The 18,963-nt window shown below is 41.3% G+C and overlaps 1 protein-coding gene across 3 annotated transcripts in view; it reads right to left on the reverse strand.

Moving 5' to 3' along the window:
- The window catches only part of taf1 (TAF1 RNA polymerase II, TATA box binding protein (TBP)-associated factor), a 142,248-nt gene that overhangs the window by 114,229 nt on the left and 9,056 nt on the right, over nucleotides 1-18,963 (reverse strand). For all 3 annotated transcript variants that reach the window (XM_078211472.1, XM_078211473.1, XM_078211471.1), the window contains exons 2-8: nucleotides 18,594-18,789; nucleotides 12,431-12,570; nucleotides 9,458-9,575; nucleotides 7,535-7,651; nucleotides 6,868-6,987; nucleotides 2,833-3,161; nucleotides 1,660-1,875 (exon numbers count right to left, since the gene is read on the reverse strand). In XM_078211472.1, coding sequence (XP_078067598.1) covers nucleotides 1,660-1,875; nucleotides 2,833-3,161; nucleotides 6,868-6,987; nucleotides 7,535-7,651; nucleotides 9,458-9,575; nucleotides 12,431-12,544 — 1,014 coding nt within the window. In that variant the 5' untranslated portion in view covers nucleotides 12,545-12,570; nucleotides 18,594-18,789. The remainder of the gene's footprint in view (nucleotides 1-1,659; nucleotides 1,876-2,832; nucleotides 3,162-6,867; nucleotides 6,988-7,534; nucleotides 7,652-9,457; nucleotides 9,576-12,430; nucleotides 12,571-18,593; nucleotides 18,790-18,963) is intronic.

Below are 18,963 nucleotides of genomic sequence, written 5' to 3' on the forward strand. Positions count from 1 at the left end.
CGCCTATCTGCTGCTGGAACACAAATCTGTGCCTTTGTAACCTGTGGACTCAACAATTCCAAAGCTCTTCTTGCTGGTCTCCAATCCTGTTTGTCCCACTTCATAGGAAACTCTGATATTCCTACCCTATCCTGCACCAAGTCTGCTCAAAAGTCACCCTGTTCTCACTGATCTACACTAACTTCTAGTTTCCAAATGTGTCTGTTGTAACTATGGTGATAACCTATTTTATACTTTACAATACCTGAAGTATTTATTTAATTACTGAAAGCTAGTTACAAGCTGCTAGAAAAACAAAAACGCAATAAGTGTAACAATGAGAACAAACACTTGCATTCTGTGCTTTCCGATTTATAAAATTATGACATTTTTCTCATGCTGCAAAAATATGTCAATGCCTTTGCACCATCAAACAAGGACCCACAAATTGGTAGCCCTTAGATTCTTGAGTCATTGGAACCTATAATTTACTTAGTTCTTTCACTTTTTTTTCAGAAGAACAATTCAAATGGTCTTGCTTCCTCTCACAGAAGAGTAAGAAAAAGAAAGGGAAAAACTGAAAACCTGTGCAGTTAGAAGTGTTAATGCGCTGCCAGGCAAGGTGGTGGAGGCGAACACACTGGGAACGTTTAAGACTTATCTAGATAGCCATATGAATGGAGTGGGAATGGAGGGATACAAAAGAATGGTCTAGTTTGGACCAGGGAGCGGCACGGGCTTGGAGGGCCGAAGGGCCTGTTCCTGTGCTGTATTGTTCTTTGTTCTGTTGCTGATTTAATCATTTTGACAGTTTAAATCTAATCAGTTTAAACATGAGAAGTGGATTCAGGCTCTACTCCAAAGCAAATGAGTGCTTTGGTGCTGACACATCAGTGCAATATTGAATGAACCTATGTTATCCAAATTGACATAATTCAAATGGGTTTTCCCATTCAGGTGAGCACCAGGGATACCAAGGAGAGGAACAGGGGCTTCTTCTCTTGGTGTCTTGGCCAGCATCGGTGCCTCAATCAACACCACTGAAGTATATTATGTGTCAATTATCTCACTTTTTTCTGGCATACTGGCTGCTGCATTTCCCTCGATGATAACATTTTTTTTGTTAAAGTACTTAATTGGCTGTGAAGTGTTTAGAACATCTTCATGGGAAATATAAGTATATAAATTTCAGTTTCTTAGTTTGTTGGTGCTTTGATTCCTCTTGTGGGAATTGCCAGGTGTGCACTGCTGTGATAGCCACATAGTTCAAGCAGGCAACTCAGAGGAATATGGTTGGCAGAGATGTTGTGCAACATAGACCTCTTGGCTTCTATCATGGGGCTCTGTGTGATGCTCTGCAGTTAAATGCAAGCTTAGGATGCTGATTATATGATATTATTTGGGTCCAGACCAACAATATGGTATATGCTCCAAACCTCCTGTCCCTCGCTTATTCCATCTATTCCTCACACTTTGCATATTACATACCTCATCATCAGATAGGCACTGCTCAGGTGGTGGAGGTGCACATTACATCCATCACTATCAGGCACTATTCAAGCAGTGGCTGTGCACATCACATATTTCATTAGGGAAGCACTTTTCAGGTACTGGGGTTACACGTTACATTTCTCATCATCAGAGGGGTATTTTTCAGGTGTTGGGTTATACATTACATACCTCATCATCAGAGAGGCACTGTTCAGGTGGTGGGGGTGCAGCATAATGATACTCCCAGCCAGACTTTTGTTCCTTTGTTGTTTCTTCTCCCTCTCCTTCTTGTATGGGAGCCTCCGGTTGTGGATCCCGGTGCTTCTTTTTTCTTTTCCTCCTCGCACTTCGCCAAACTGATGGGATATTTTTTCCAGGTCCAAAGAGACGCAAAAAACGTAACACCTGCAAGGTAAGAGAATTAAATGAACGAATCATCTACTGTAGCCTTACTTAACCATCACAACCAGGGGGATTCCAGGAATTGGAAATGAGATAAAACATCCTCTCAACATGTAACAACGTGCCGAAGGAACTCTATCTATTAAAACAATGTAACATAATCCAGTAAGGGAAATACACCATACCACGTTGTGTTGCCCAACAATAATCTTATCATTTGATAAAATAGTTGATCCACATCACCCAACACTGGGTTTTTAGTTATGATTCATGGCAAAAAAACAGTACAAAGGAAAGGTCTGAGACAAAGGCTGGACTAAGTTACTGAGAACAAAGGGCTGCCGCACAGCCACTGATCCGCAAACATTGACACAGTCAAAATAGAAATCAGACATTTAAAGCACCACCTGTAGACTTAATGTTTATTGCTAACACATGACAGTTTGTATAACGGTTTGCTCCACTAACAGAGCCTGACATAAGAAGTTGAGATAAACTTTAAAACAGAATGTTCTAATCAAATCAGCATTCTTTTCTATTGAAGAGCAAAAGCAGACCTCCATGGCATTGGTCACAGACCATATGTTGTTTTGTAAGCAACAACCAAAATATAATCAGGGTCACTAATTTATGGCGGCCAAGTGAAACTCCATTTTTATTGCAAAGTATTATGGGATTATTAGTTATTTTTACACTCAAATTATGTTTATGACTTTCAGGAATTGTAAACCTGTAACCTTCACCATTGTGTATTTGTTGAGCTACGTACTTAATTTTATGTTTTAGTTGATTAGATGTCAGATGATTCTTCTCTCAGACATTCCAGACTTAAACACCTGTCTCTCCCAGGAGAGCCACCAGGCAGTCACCTCCTTCATGATCTCAGAAAACATTTTCACATGCACTTATATTCCCCTATTTAATTCAATGCATAGGGAATCCAAATAAATAGTTTCTCACCTGTCCTGGCCGAAATTCTGGGAAGAGTTCTGTAACATTGGGTAACTGCTTGGTTGAATCTCGCTGCATGATACCTGCCAGCGGCAATGTGAGTTTATCTTCTTTCTGAGATTCATTCTGCCTTGATCGTGGAATGTGTCGGTCTGTTTCAGACTCTGAATCAGAGGAACTGCTAAATTCAACCTTCTCTGAGGAGGATGAAGGAGCAATTATGGAAGGTAAAATGATTCCATCATTCTCATCAGCGACTGAACGAGGGAAAAGGGCATCAGCAGCACGAGTTCCTCCAGTAGTGCTGGAATTAGGCACTGCTGAATTTACTCCATTTGCTGCGTGAAGAAAAAAAAATAAGTTACCAAAATATTGCATTCTATCCATCACAACCTTGTAGTCAAGTGCATATAGTATAAAATTCGCATTGAGGCAACTCACACTACAATTTTCTTCCTGCTCACTGCAGGAATTTCTATCACAAACAGTGCTCTTGTATGGTGACTATTCGAAGTTCATGCTTTTATCAATGAAGGAAGATTATCCCCACAATAGGAACTAAAACAAATTTAAGTTAATCATTCTATTGGGCTTATACTGATGATAAATCTGCCTACTCAGTTTGTAATTCATGATGACGTAGGATAATAGTACAGAAACAGGCGATTTCGCCCATCTAATCCATGCAACATTTTATGCTCTGCTCAGGACTCCTTCCATCTTTCCTCATGTAAACTTATCAGCCTTACCCTCTTGTTCCCTTCTCCCTCATATGCTTGACTGGAATTCCCTTAAACACATCTACAATATTCACTTCATCTATTCCCTGTGGTAGCAAGTTCTGCAATCGCACCACACTGGGTGAAGGTGTTTTTTCTGAATTCCCTATTGGATGTTTTGCTGATTATCTTGTATTGATGGCTTCTCATTATGATCTACCCCACAAGTGGAAATAGTCTGTCTGTATCCATATGATCAAAACCTTGCATAATCTTTAGAGAACTCTATTAGGTCACCCCTCAGCCTTTTCTTTCAACAGAAAAGAAACCCAACCTTTTTTTCCCCTTTCCTGGTATGTATACGCTCACATTTCTGATATTGTCCTTGGAAATCTTCTCCGCACCCTCTCCAGTCCCTCTATATCCTTTTCATAATATGACAACCAGAACTACACGCAATACTCCAGGAATGTTCTAATCAAGGCTGAGCATAATTTTGCTATTTTTCAATTCTATCCTCCAGAAATAGTGCTTAATTTACTTTTTCTTTAACGGTTTGTGGCACAACCTTTAGTCAGTGGTGTATTTGTATTTTGAGATCCCTTTATTCCACTCTCCCACCTAGACTCACAACTTCCAAGTAATAAGTGATCGACCTATTCTTCCTACTTTACGTTTATCTGTGTTCAATGTAATTTGCTATCTGCCCATTCTGCAAGTATATTAACATCCTATAATTTGTTGCAGTCCTCCTCTTATTGATCATCTACCTCATCAACACCTACCTCCCCCAACCACCCAATTAACAATTTGGTGTCATGATCCCCCCCCACCCTGAGTTGAACAGGCAGGTTTACATCTGATGGGCTCAATATTATTGGGATAAATATTCTACTTCCCTGAATTCTGCCTTTATAATTTCTGCAACTATAATTCAATATACAGCACCCTAATTGCCAACCATGTTCCATAACAAAGTCCTTATTTACAATTCAAGTTTCATGCCAACATTTTAACCATTCCTTCCTCGAGTCCAAATCTGTACAGTGGGAGGCCATTGGAGTTTTATGCCATACTTAACCAATTCCATTCGGTAATCCACCCTCCCATGTCATCCTCATTCCATTCCTTCCATATGTCCCCCGCCATCCCATTCTTCTCATTAATCCCACACCATCCCTTACTGAAACAATCTCTCCTGCCAGGGTTACCACAGACCAAAGTTATTAATGGCTAAAAAATCTCATACAAACTTTTGATACTGGAAATTCAATAAACCTGACAATGGACATGTAAAAATGTATTCACTTGAATAGCGAAAATCAGTGATACAATATAAATTTCATCCTTCCAAACTTGGGTCAAGTCTGTAAAAACTCTGAAGGATAGCAGTTATAGGCCTCTAATGTGATGTAACAACTAAACACAGTCTTGAAACATCATGGGATCTGTTTTTATAGGCAAGGTTGCAATGACCCAAGTATGGTAAATTTGTTGAGAGATAATATAACCCTCACTTATAACCTGGAATACATCATAATATCCTATTAAGTATCTCAGGTCACACCCTCACCTTCTGCTGTTTTCGTGCTGCTGTTGCCACTCCAAACCAAACAAAACAATCCAGACAGAAAACAGCCGAGTATTATTATAAATGTGTCGCAATGCCTCTGCTTTCTGCCTAGGTTATTTTAAAATGTGTGGATGCAATCCATCTGGGCCAGCGTTGTATTGCCTTCGAGTTTGGTTTGTTTAATTTTTTTATTTTAATGCACTTAACTCATTATTCATCATTCAATGTCATGTCTACATGTTCTATCTTCCTGGTAAATGTCAAAGCAAAATAATTATTTAATATTGCTCCCATCTCTTTTACATTATGATGTTATCCTGTCTGTTTCTTTGACGTCCTGTTCCTGTCTTCCTCTTCCTTTTTTATCAATGTGCTCGTAAAATATTTTACTATTTTAGGTTCCTTGATAATTAAACTCAATTTTTGTTATTTCTCTCCTAATCTCTTTGCATTCTCTCTTATCATGCATTGCTCTGCTGTCTATGTACCGAACAAATGTCGATTTCATAGAATCCCAACAGTGCAGAAGACGGCCATTCGGCCCATCATGTCTGCACCGCCAGCAATCCCACCCAGGTCCTATCCCCGTTACCCCATGTATTTACCCTGCTAATCTCCCTCACACTAAGGGGCAATTGAGCATGGCCAATCAACATCTTTGAAGTGCAGGACAAAACCAGAGCACCTGGAGGAAACCCACACACATGGGGAGAATGTGCAAACTCCGTACAGGCAGTCACCCAAGGCCAATATTGAACCCAGGTTTCTGGCGTTGTGAGGCAACTGTGCTAACTACTGTGCCACCGTGCTGCCTGCCACTTTACGAGTTTATTCAAGCCTTTGACATCTCCCTATTTACCTCTTCCACCAGGACACAGGTCCCACCCCAGTTCAGTTGGGCATCTTCCCATCAGTACAGCTCCCTCCTGTCCCAGAAATTGTGCCAGTGTCTCATGAAAAAGAGCCCTTTTTCCCACACCAACCCTTTAACATGTTAATTCTCTTATCTCTGCTGATTCTCTTTGCTCTCAGCTCTGATGAAGAATCATCTGGAATCGAAATGTTGGCTCTATTCTCTCCCCACAGATGCTGTCAGGCCTGCTGAGATTTTCCAGCATTTTCTGTTTTTGTGTCAATTCTCTTGATCTTCTGTATCTATGCCATGTCTCTGTGGCTTAGGCAATAAACCAGAGATAATTTAATGCCTAACTCCTGATACACTTTCAGAGGGACCTCCTCCCTGTCCCTGCCTGTGTTTGTTCCAACATGGACTATGACCATTGGATCTACCCACTCCCTTTCTAAGTTCCCCTCCAACTATCACAAAATATCCCTTATGTTGGCACCAGATAGGCAACACACCCTTTGAGAATCTTATTGCACAGAATGCCAACTGGCCTCCTATATTTAGAGTCCCCTCTTTTGGTCATATTTCCATTCTGCTGTAGAGTCCACCTCCCACCCCACCCCTCACTGGGCATATGATTGTCATGGTTGAATAGCTGGCACCCTTCTGAACTATGGTGGTCTTGGTCTGGATGGTTGGAAGTTGCTGTCAATTGGATGAAATTATAGTTCTACGATATCTAGACTCTTATATCCGTATATCTCAGCACTACTACAATTACTAGCCTGTTCACTAATGCCACATTGCTCTAGATTTCAAGAAGGTTATTGCTCAACACAAAAAAGTACACCACAATTTTTATATTTCTCTCTGTCTCTCTTTTCAATTAACAGACTTGAACTCACCATTTAATTCCTGTGAAGCTGCCTCTTCCTTATTTAATGGTGGAGGTGGTGGTGGGGGAGGCATGAGCTTTGAGTCCACATCTTCACTGTCTGCATCATAGTCATCATCATCATTGTCTTCTGTGACCAGTAAGATAGATTCTTTAGTGTACAATTTCTATTATACGGAGGCAGGTCTTATTTATTAAAAGGATTATGTGCTTTAAATTAAGCCAGTCATCTCCTCATTAATATCAGCATTTTCACCAATTTTAGAAATTGAGATTCCTATACTAGAAACATTTAAAGTCCAACATGTTGGAGATCAATTTCCAAAAGTCAACAATGTGGAAAATCTGTAATAAGCTGAAAAATGCAAAATTGAAATATTAGGCATCACAATTCCCCTGGGAATGAGGTGGCATTCCCACCTCAAGTTATTAGGTTTTTTTTCCTTACACAAGCCCACCAACCCCTACTCTTGTGCTTGAAACAATAACACAGGCTTTTCATTCTATTTTCTGCATATTGAATTCATTACTTATCACAAATCTGCTGAGGCGATTAGTGACATGCTTACATAATTTTTCAGTTTTATTACAAATCATTAAAATATCAGACTTTACTATTCATTCATGCATTAATTAGACAGATAACTGATTAATATATATCGAATAACCCTATTTACCCAGTTTCCTTAGAGGCTGAAGATTTCCCATCACCTGACGATACCTTCGGGTCTCATCTTCTGCTACCTCATTGATATCTGAGTAATCAATGGCATCATCTTTACTCTGAATCCAACCTATATACAGAAAAATAATCATTAATCAGATCAGGTAAATGCTGCCTGAGGTTGAGGTACAACACAGAGCAGTTCTGAGCTTGTTTGTAGATCTTCAGGAAGAAAATGAGCAAAGTCGTGCATTTGTATAGAGCCAAAACATTTCACTGAGATGTAAAATGAAAATGGACATCAAGCCAAAGGAAGTGAGATTAAGAAGTTTGAGTTTTAAGGAGAGTCTTAAAGGAGGATAGGAAAATAGAGGGGCATAACTCAACGCAAAGATGTTGCTTGTATGGCAATGGTCAGATGTGCGCAACAGGTCAGAGACAAAGGATGAATCAGGACAGCATTTAGCAAACGAATTGACAGGTTACAAAAGCATACGAGAGCTTCGGCAGTGTGAGTTGAGGGTGCAGCAAAGGCAGGTAATGTTCGTTACAGATAGAAATAAGCATGACAATAGTGTGATGAACATGCTTATTTACAGGGGCAGAGTGGGAAATGAGATGGAACTTTGTATCCAAGAAACATAGTATATATGGCTATCACCGACTTGCACATTTACTTTGAACAATTGTTTGAAATTATATAGCACCTTTTATGGAATAAACAATGTTCCAAGTCCCTCTACATTTGCTGATCTAGAGGTTATGAAGTTTGGTCAAAGACTTGGTCAAAGATATATGTTTTAAGGAGGTTCTTACCAGACTAAGGAAGAGGGTAAGAGACAGAGAAATTTTCGGGAGGAATTCCATGAAAGTCAGGCTTGTGACTAAAAGTGTAGCCGGCAATGTTGTAGTGAAGGAGGAGGAGCACAAGAGGCCAAAAACATTGTACAAAGTGGACAGCGGCAAAACCATGACAAAAATGGGATTTAAAGACAGGATGAGAATTTTAAATTTGAAAAGTAGGCCACTGAGTTTGGGAAGGATAGACAAGTTAGATTTGGTGCAGGACAGGACAAAAGAAACAACATTTTGAACAAGCTTGAATTTGTAGAAGGTGGTGTGATGAAAGGTTGACAAGGAAAGTATCTGAATCGTGAAGTTTGTAATTCTTCTTAGAATATGGTCACGGATTGCATTTACTGGCCATCCCTAGTTTCCCGAAGAATATGACTGCTAGAATAAGTGATGATGGTGCCTCCACATGGTGCTGGGTTGCTGAATATTAACTTAATGACAATGAAAGAATCGCAATATATTTCCAAGTCAGGATGGTGCGTCACTGAGGGTTTCAGTAGCAGATAGGCTCAGGTCGACTATATTATAGATGTGGACACGAATTGCTGTCGTGATGGAGAAGATATTGGAGCAAAACCACAAGTTTGCTGTCAAACAGTACTACAAGACTGCAAATAATCTAAGATTATAGCTGGAGAGGAAGGGACATTAAATATTTAGGACTGTTAATTATGTGCAAGTATTTAACACAAAGTAAAAGATCAATAGTCACTGAAGATAATTTTGGAGGTTTGGGAAGGGATGTCATCGTGGACTGATTTTCCACGATGCAGAGGTGTGATGTCTGAAGACTTTTCCATCAGTGGTTGAACAGAGGAAAGGATGTAACACAGTCAACTGGGGAGTGGAAGGTACATATTAGAATATAAGCCTGGAAAAGACTTCAACAGACGAATGGAGTAAAGCCCTAGAGGCAATTGAGGATGAAAATTGTCAACTTGATAAAAGCCGGACAAGATGTGGACTATGGAGTTCTGGAATTTATGTAGGGCACACTTGGAAGGTCAGCAAGGAGTACAACCTGTAAGACAAATTATATCTTTCAAATTAAACCACATTTCAAAGAAAATCCATTGCTTACCCTCTGCATTGCTGCTCCTTTCATCAGACTCCACTGCATCATCCTCATTGGCTGTGATTTCTTTGATGAGAGTCCCGAGACCGAGTGTCCCCAGGCCATCCAAATGTTTTTTAGACTCCTGTGAACAGACAGTGAGCATGTTACACCTCACTGAATGCGACACTGAAACACATGCAAAACATAGCAACGAAACGATACTATTCTCTTTAATCCACAAAATGGGTCAATAAGAAAACAACATCACATTGGCAGGAGTAGTGACACAAACAGCAAATAAATTTTGAAAACGTTGTTTCTTGTTCTCTCCCTCTCAAATCCTCATCTTTAGTTGCAGAGGGAAGCCTGGTAGTAATATTGGTGAACTTTAGAACAAAATGTATTGTAAAGCATCAGTCAGGAATGTGATTTCCTGCTTGGAGGTGGGGTTGACTTCAATTGATTTTTCCATCATGACATTGTCAGTGTTCCATCCAGCATTCCAATTACTTACATTTCTGTTTTGCATTTCAGGTAGAGAAGGACTTTACAAAGAAGAAATAAGTGGAAGCTGAACAGCAGAGAAAAAAGATAAACTACGAGGAGGGATTTGAGGTGCGGAGATTGGGGGAGGACTGTTACAATGAAAGCAAGAGCTGGACAACATTCGGGCTTGAGCTGATAAGTGGAAGTGACATTCATGCCACATAACTGATGGGCAATGACCATCTCTGTGGAATTGTACGAACTAAGCAGCAGCATGCTGGGAAAATTGGTCAACTCTCTGGTATAATGTAAGAACGCTGACCAAGCTATTTCAAAATGCCAGACCCCTGTAAGAGTTAATAAGGCAGTATGAGTAAATAAAACAAGATAAGGCCAGGGAGGAAGGAGTCATCGACCTTCTTCTGTTCCATCAAAGGACAAGATAAGGTTATGAATAATGAGACAAAGAGTTCTGGGAGGTCAGCAAGTTAAAACCTGATTAATGATATTGCTCACGATTCTATTACTAATCGAATTCCTGAATATGCTCTGGTCACAAAAACTGATAATGATTATGTATAAATACTGAACTGTTTCTCTGTGTAAGTGTGGACTTGGGGAAGAATTAGCAAGTTGTAATAACTGCTCTCTGAACCCAAGTTTCAGTCAAAACTGCATGCAGTCTTTTCGTAAATAAAGGCTTGTTATTTTGTCTAAACAAACTTTGTTGAGTTTTTCTATCACAGTCAAGAAGCAGGAAAGTTTCCACTTCAACAGCTCCAATAAGAGAAGCTAACCATCTTCTCTTGGCATTCCCATCACTGAATCTGCCACTCTCTATACCCTGGTTGTTACCATTGACCAGAAACTGAACTAGACCAGCCATATAAATACTGTAGCTACAAAGGCAGGTCAGAGGTTGGAAATTCAACAGTGAGTAACTCACTTCCTGATTCCCCAAAGCCTGTCCATGATCCACATAAAGAGTGCAATGGAATAATCTCCATTTGCCAGAATGAGTACACTCAAGAAGGTCTACACTAGCCAGAATAAAACAGCCTGCTTGATTGGTGCCCCATCCACCTTAAAGTTTTCACTGCCTCCACAAACAATGCACAACGACAGCCGTATGTACCACGTATAAGGTGTACGGCAGCAATTTGTCAAGTTTTCTTTGGCATCACGTCCCAAACCCCATGATCTCAAATGACAAGGGCAGCAGATGAAACACGGGAACACTATCATCTGCAAGTTCCCAGCCAAGCCAAACACAATCCTGATACCACTTGAACAATATCGCTGCTCCTTAATTGTCACTCGGTCAAAATACCACATATTTCTCCCCTACCACTGTGGTTGCACCTACACCACATGGAGTGCAGTGGTTCAAGAAGGCGACTCTCTTCATAAGGGCAGTTAGGGATAGCACCTTCATAAGGGCGGCATGCCAGCCTTGTCAGCAATACTTGCATATTATGAATACATTTTTGAAAGCAAGATCTCAGCTCTTAAAATCAATTCACTGGGATATAGAGAGCCCGTAAAGTTTAAAAGATAAAGTTTATTTATTAGTCACAAGTAGGCTTATATTCACACTGCAATGAAGTTACTGCGAAAATCCCCTAGTCGCCACATTCCACCTCCTGTTCTGGTACACTGAGGGAGAATTTAGCATGGCCAATTCACCTAACCTGCACATCTTTTGGACTGTGGGAGGAAACCAGAGCAACCGGAGGAAACCCACGCAGACACAGGGAGAGCGTGCAAACTCCACACAGACAGTGACCCATGCCAGGAATTGAATGCGAGTCCCTGGCCCTGTGAGATAGCAGTGCTAACCACTGTGCTACCGTGCCGCCCTGAAGGACAGGGTAATGGAAGTGATGGATTAAGCCTTCGGAATGACCTAACATGTAAAATACCATTTACTGGTTAAACTGCAATTGGAGAAATTCAGATCAAGCAGCAGAATAATGTAATATGCCAGTGACAATTCCAGCTATCCAATAGCATTCAGGCAAATGGGTTTTTGTCAGCTGCGATGAGTACCGCACATTGAAATAATGAATTCCAGATAGGGTTTTTGTGAAGTAATCTTTAAAAGGGAATGCTATGAAGTTGGAAATATTTGTTATGTTAAGGCCATGAGAAAGTTTACTTTGGAAACATATCTGGCAGCTTCTTTTTGCTTTAAGGCATTCTGCAATTTTCTTTCCATGTACATTCCATGTTTTTCACGCCTGTTAAAGATCATTTTGCACTATCACGCAAAGATGATTAACAGTCATTAAGAATCAAAAGTGTAAGTTATTTACTTCTACTATAGTTTACATGATGCAATTTTAGTGTATGGGTTAAAAGACACAAACAAGAAGCTAGCTGACTGCAGTGACAGCTTCAACATGCTAGGATACTTAATCCTGCTCTTTGGGTTCACACACAGAGGTATTAGTAAGTACTTTTGAAATTGCTACGACTCCACAGTGAATTTACACTCAACGTATACATTACCTTGTCAAGAACACTATCATCCTCCAATTGTCCATCCTCATTGATATTCCCAAACAGAAAGCCAGTGAGAGAGAATGGCTGCTCATGATCCTCATCACTGTCGGAATCTGACATCTTCAGAGGTACAACCAATCCACTCCCTGGAAATAAGAGCAAAATAAGTTCCTCTGACTGAAGGAATTAATCAACTTATTGATTCACATATCTTAAATTAATAATCCTGCACAGCACAATATTTCTCAGTCTCAGTGCAGTTCTGTTGCTCTGTTGAATACAATGAGCAGTTAATTTTAACTTGCTTGATAAGAAGTGCATGGATTGGCAGGCGGCGATAGCTAGGTAATGAAACCTACTAGGTTGGAGACAGAAAGATTGTGCAGATAGATTTCCAACTGGCTTTGAAGAACTCAAGGTGCACCTAACATTCTCTATTGTGCCCTTCCTCCACTAGATCTATCACAAGCAATTTCTTTTAGAGAAATCTGAAGCTACTTGTCTCTTAAGAAATGGTGAGTTTCTAAACTGTGTTGTAAACGTTCCAACCAACTTCAGGTGGATGGACAATATGAAGAAGCAGAAATTCAATCAAATGTCCTTTTAGAAAGGAAATCTGCCAACCTTACCTGGTCTGGTCTATATGTGACTCCAGACCCATAGCAATGCCCTCTTAAATGGTCTAGCAAGCCAGTTGTATTCAACCACTAGAAACAAAACAAAAAGGAATGAAACTGGATGGACCACACAGCATTGACCTAGGCACCAGAAACAACAATGGCAAAGCCAGTCCTGTTGACCCTGCAAAGTCCTCTTTACTAACATCTGGGGCTTGTGCCAAAATTGGGATAGCTGTATCACAGAGTGGTCAAGCAACAATCTAATATAGTCATAATGACGGAATCATACCTTACAAATAATGTCCCACAAACCACCATCACCATTCCTGGTTATGTCCTGCCCCACCAGTAGGACAGACAGAGCAGAGGTGGCAGCGGCACAGTGGTTTACAGTTGGAAAGGAGTTGCTCTGGGAGCCCTCAACATCGAATCTGAATCCCATCAAATCTCAAGGTACCAGGTCAAACATGGGCAAGGAAACCTACTGCTGATTGCCATAAACCGTCTTCCTTCAGCTGATGAGTTAGCACTCCTCTATGTTAAACACCACTGAGGGTGTCAAGGGTGTGGAATGTACTCTGGGCAGGGAACTTCAAAGTCCATCACCGAGAGTGGCTCAGTATTATCACCATACACCAAGCTGGTGAGGTCCTAAAGGATTTAGCTGCTAGACTGGGTCTGCAGCAGGTGGCGAGGGAACCAACAAGAGGGAAAAGCACACTTGACCTCATCCTCACCAACCTGCCCGCAGCAGATGCAACTGTCCATGACATTATCCGTAAGAGTGACCACCATGCATTCCTTCTGGACACAAAGTCCCGTCGTCAAATTGAGGATACCGTCCAGCATCTTGCGCGACACTTTCTCCCTGTATCTTTGTGGGTTTCTTCCGGATGCTCCAGTTTCCTCCCACAGTCCAAAGATGTGTAGGTTAGGTGGATTATCCATGGTAAATTTGTGGCATTGTGGGGATGGGTTGGGGGCAGGGCCTAGTAGGATGTTCTTTTGGAGAGTTAGTGCAGGCTCGATGGACCGAATGCCCTCTTTCTGCACTATAGGGATTCTATGGTTCCACCATTTCACTGTGCTAAATTGGATAGACTTCAAACACATCTAGCAGCTCAAGGCTGGGCATCCACAAGGTGCTGTGGGCCATCAGCAGCAGATTTTTACTCACCACAATCTGCAACCTCATGACCCGGCATGTCCCCCACTCTATCATTACCACCAACCAGGGCATCAACCCTGGTTTAATGAAGAATGCAAGAGGGCATACCTAAAAATAAGGTGCCAACTTGGTGAAGCTACAAAACAGGACTACTTGTGTCCCAAACAGCATAAGCAACAAATAACAATGATCCCACAACCAACGGATTACATCTAAGCTCTGAAGCCCTGCCACATCCAGCCATGAATGTTGGTGGACAATTAAACAACTCACAAGAGCAGAAGGCTCCACAAATAAATCCATTCTCAATGATGGGGGAGTCCAGCACATAAGTGCAAAAGATAAGCTTGATGCATTCACAACAATCTTCAATTGGAAGGGGATAGTCCATCTCGGCTTCCTCTGGAGGCCCCAGCATCACAGATATCAGTCTTCAGCCAATTCAATTCACCCCACATGATATCAAGAAACGCTGAAGGCACTGACAATATTCCGGCAGTAGTACTGAAGACCTGCATTCCAGAACTTGGCACTCCACTAGTCAAGCTGTTCTAGTACAACTACAACATTGGCATCCTCCCGGCAATGTGGAACATTGTCCAAGTATGACCTTGAGTCAGAGTTTGCAGGCTCTTCAGCCCAACTTGTCCATGCCGCCCAGTTTTTACCACTAAGCTAGTCCCAACTGCCTATTTTTGACCCATATCCTTCTATAAGCATCTTACCATGTAACTGTCTAAATGTTTTTTAAATGACAAAATTGTATCCGCCTCTATTACTGCCTCTGGCAGCCTGTTCCAGACACTCACCACCGTCTGTGTGAAACAATTGCCTCTCAAGACCCTTTTGTATCCCACCCCTCTCACCTTAAACCTAAGCCCTCTAGTTTTAGACTCCCCTACCTTTGGGAAAAGATGTTGACTATCTACCTTATATATTCCCCTCATTATTTTATAGACTTTAATAAGATCACCCTTAAGCCCAGGGGAAAAAAGTCCCAGTTTATCCAGCCTCTCCTTGTAACGCAAACCATCAAGTCTCTGAACACAAGAAACAGCACAAATCCAACCTAGCCAATTAATGCCCATCAGTCTACTCTCGATCAATAGTAAAGTGATGGAAAGGAAGAGGGCATCAACAGCATTATCAAGCAGCACAATCAACAATAATCTGCTCATGGATGCCCTGTCTAGGTTCCACCAGGATCACTCAGTTCCTGATCTCATTACAGTCTTGGTTCAGACATGGACGAAAGAGCTGAATATCAGGGGTGAAAAGAGAGTGACTACAGTTGACATCAAGGCAGTATTTGACCAAATATGGCATTAAGGAGCCTGAGCAAAACTGGAGTCAATCAGAATCAGGATAAAAATTCTCCGCTGGCTGGAGTCACAAAGATAGTTGTAGTTGTTGGAGGTCAATCATCACAGCTCCCGGAGATCACTGCAGGAGTTCTTCAGGGTAGTGTCCAAGGCCCAACCATCTTCATCTGCTTCAATGACTTTCCTTCCATCATAAGGTCAGAGGTGAGGATGGTTGCTGATGACTGCACAATATTCAGCATCATTTGCAATTCCTCAAAGACTGAAGCAGTCCATGTTCAAATGGAGCAGGATCTGGGCAATATCCAGTCTTGGGCTGGCAAGTGGCAAGTAACATTCACAACACACAAGTGCCAGGCAATGACCATCTCCAACAAGAGAGGATCTAACCTTCGTCCCTTGATATTCAATGGCATTACCACTGCTGAATGCCCCAATATCAATACCCTGGGGTTACTATTGACCAGAAACTGAACTGGACTAGCCACATACTGTGGTTACCAGAACAGGTCAAAGGCTCGGAACTCACCGCCTGATTCCCGAAAGTTTGTTCACTATCTACAAAGCACTTGCCCGGATGAGCTCAACTCCAACAAACATTCAAGTTCAACACTATTCAGGACAGAAGAGAAGATATGTAGACAAGTCTCAGAGAAGTGTAAAAATAATAGGGCAATTATAGTAGGGAACTTCAACTTCTCCAATACTAATTGCGATGGGCAAAGCATGAAAGGCTTAGCGGGAGTGGAATTCTTCAAGTGCATCCACAAGAGTTTTCTGAGCTGGCACGTAGAAGGCCCTGCAAGAGAGGGGGTGGCACTTGAACTAATTTTAGGGAATGAAGCCAAGCAGGTGGTAGCGGTGTCAGTGGGGGAGCATTTCGGTGACACTAACCATAAATCAGTAAGATTTAAGGTAGTTACGGAAAAGAACAAAAATGTACCAGAAATAAGGTTTCTGAATTGGGGGAAAGCTGATTTTAATAGGATAAGACATGATTTAGCCAAAGTTGACTGGGAGCAGCTACTTGTCAGAAGATCCACATCAGAGGAGTGGGAGTCATTCAAAAAGGAAATAGAGAGATTACAATGCCAACATGTTCCCATAAAGGGTGGGACCAACTAGTCCAGAGAACCCTGGATGTCAAGGGATGTACAGCATTGGATAAAGAAAAAATGAAGGCTGATGGCAGATTCAGGGGGCTCAAAACACTGGATGTCCTAGAGGAGTATAAAAAAATTAGGAGAGCAAAGAGAGGACATGAAAAAAAACACTGGTGAGCAAAATAAAAAGAAAATCCCGAGGTGTTCCATAAGTATATTGAGGCAAGAGGGAAACCAAGGAAAGAGTAGGGCCCATTAGAGACCGAAGTGCCAACCTGTGTGGAGCCAAGAGTTATAGATGAGGTATTAAATGAATATTTTGCATTTGTGTTCACTATGGAGAAGGTCGATGTAGCTTTAGAAAGCAAAGAGAGGTATTGTGACATAATTGAAAAGATTAGCATTGAGAAGGAGGAGATACTAGTGGTTTAAGCGGGTTTAAAATTGGATAAATCCACAGGCCCAGGTGAGATCTATTCTAGGCGATTGTGTGAGGCATGGGAGGAGATTAAAGGGGCTCTGACAAGATTTTTCAAATCCTCTCTGGCCATAGGAGAGAAGCCAGAGGACTGGAAGACAGCTAATGTGGTACCATTAGTCAAGAAGGGAAATCGGGGAAAAAAGCAAGTAATTACAGGCCAGTGAATCTAACATCAGTGATTGGAAAATTATTAGAAATAATAAGGGGGGGGGGGAATGCATTCTGGGAGGACTAACATGGCAAGGGAATACACAATTAACGGTAGAACGTTAGGAAGTACAGCAGACCACAGGGACTTTGGGGTGCATGTCCAAAGATCCCTGAAGGCAGGAGGACAGGTATTTAAGGTGGTTAAGGAGGAATATGGGATACTTGCCTTTATTAGCCAAAGCGCAGAATACAAGAGCAGAGAGGTGATGATGGAGCTGTATAAAACGCTCATTAGGCCACAGCTAGAATACTGTGTGCAGTTCTGGTTGCCACACTATAAGAAGGCTGTGATTGCATTAGAGAGGGTGCAGAGGAGATTCACCCGGCTGTTGCCTGGGCTACAGCTTTTCAGCTACGAAGAGAGACTAGATAGGCTGGGGTTGTTTTCCTTAGGCAGAGAAGGCAAAGGGGAACCTCATTGACGTGTACAAAATTATGAGGGATATAGATGGGAGGAAACATTTTCCCTTAGTCAATAAACGGGGGACATAAATTTAAGGTAAGGAGCAGGAGATTTAGAGGGGATTTGAGGAGCAACCTTTCACCAGAGGGTGGTGGGAATTTGGAACTCACTGTCTGAAAGGATGGTAGAGGTGGGAACCCTCACGACATTTAAGAAGATTTTAGATGAGCACTTGAAATGCCAGAGCATACAAGGCTGTGGACCAAGTGCTGGAAATGGGGCGAGAATAGATTGGTGTTTGATGGCCAGCACAGACACAATGGGCCAAAGGGCCTCTTTCTGTGCTGTAAAATTCTATGACTTTACACAAATGCTAGAGAACATTAAGACGGGAAGTGATTTTTAAAAATATAACAGTAACGAGATCTCAATGGAAACCTTATAATTACTTATTCAATGTCTCCCACAGTGATGTCAAAATAAGATAAACCTCAATTCCACCGAAAGTTCACAGATGCAATACTCAGAAAGGTTCACAGAGCAAAGCCTTGAGAAATCATGATGAATGTCATTTCATTGTTTTAGAAGTACTGAACATGCACAAATTCTAAATAGAATTGAAAGACCCCAACAATATTCAGCCATTTTGATCTCCATTACCTCAGATTTCTGAATCTTGGAGGTGATAGAAAATGGGAATTACTGTGGAATCCCACTCCGACAGCTCAACTGAACGCTCCAACCACAAACCTACGAACACTAAGTTATCTTTTATTTGGATAAAGTTCAAGCTTGACCCGCCAAAGGTTTCGCCTTTGGCAAAATTACAAAGCTTATAAATGTATATACATTATTCTCAAACCTGGGAAGTGGCAGTTTTTCAGTCAAGGTTAAGCCTCTGATGTATATTTTTCTCTTCCATCTCGAGTTTCAAAGAAAATCAATTCAAAGGAAGTTCCAGTGTAGTTCAGGAAACAAGTTCTCACACTAGATGGAGCTTCTTCACCAGGCGCTGCTCAATTTACATAAACAAAGCTCATTTCATTCCAGGATCACCTCTAATAAAATAAAATCGATGTACACCACAGATTAGTACATTAGAAGAGTCAAAACTTGCTCCGACTTGTGACGTCTCATGGGTTTTAATGTGATGGCCGCTGTTATTTCTACTTTTTATAAATTAGGTAAAATAAGCGATTATTGATTTATTTGCACGTGACTGAAAATTTAAT

Source organism: Mustelus asterias, chromosome 4, assembly GCF_964213995.1.
Source record: "Mustelus asterias chromosome 4, sMusAst1.hap1.1, whole genome shotgun sequence".
Lineage (NCBI taxonomy): Eukaryota > Metazoa > Chordata > Chondrichthyes > Carcharhiniformes > Triakidae > Mustelus > Mustelus asterias.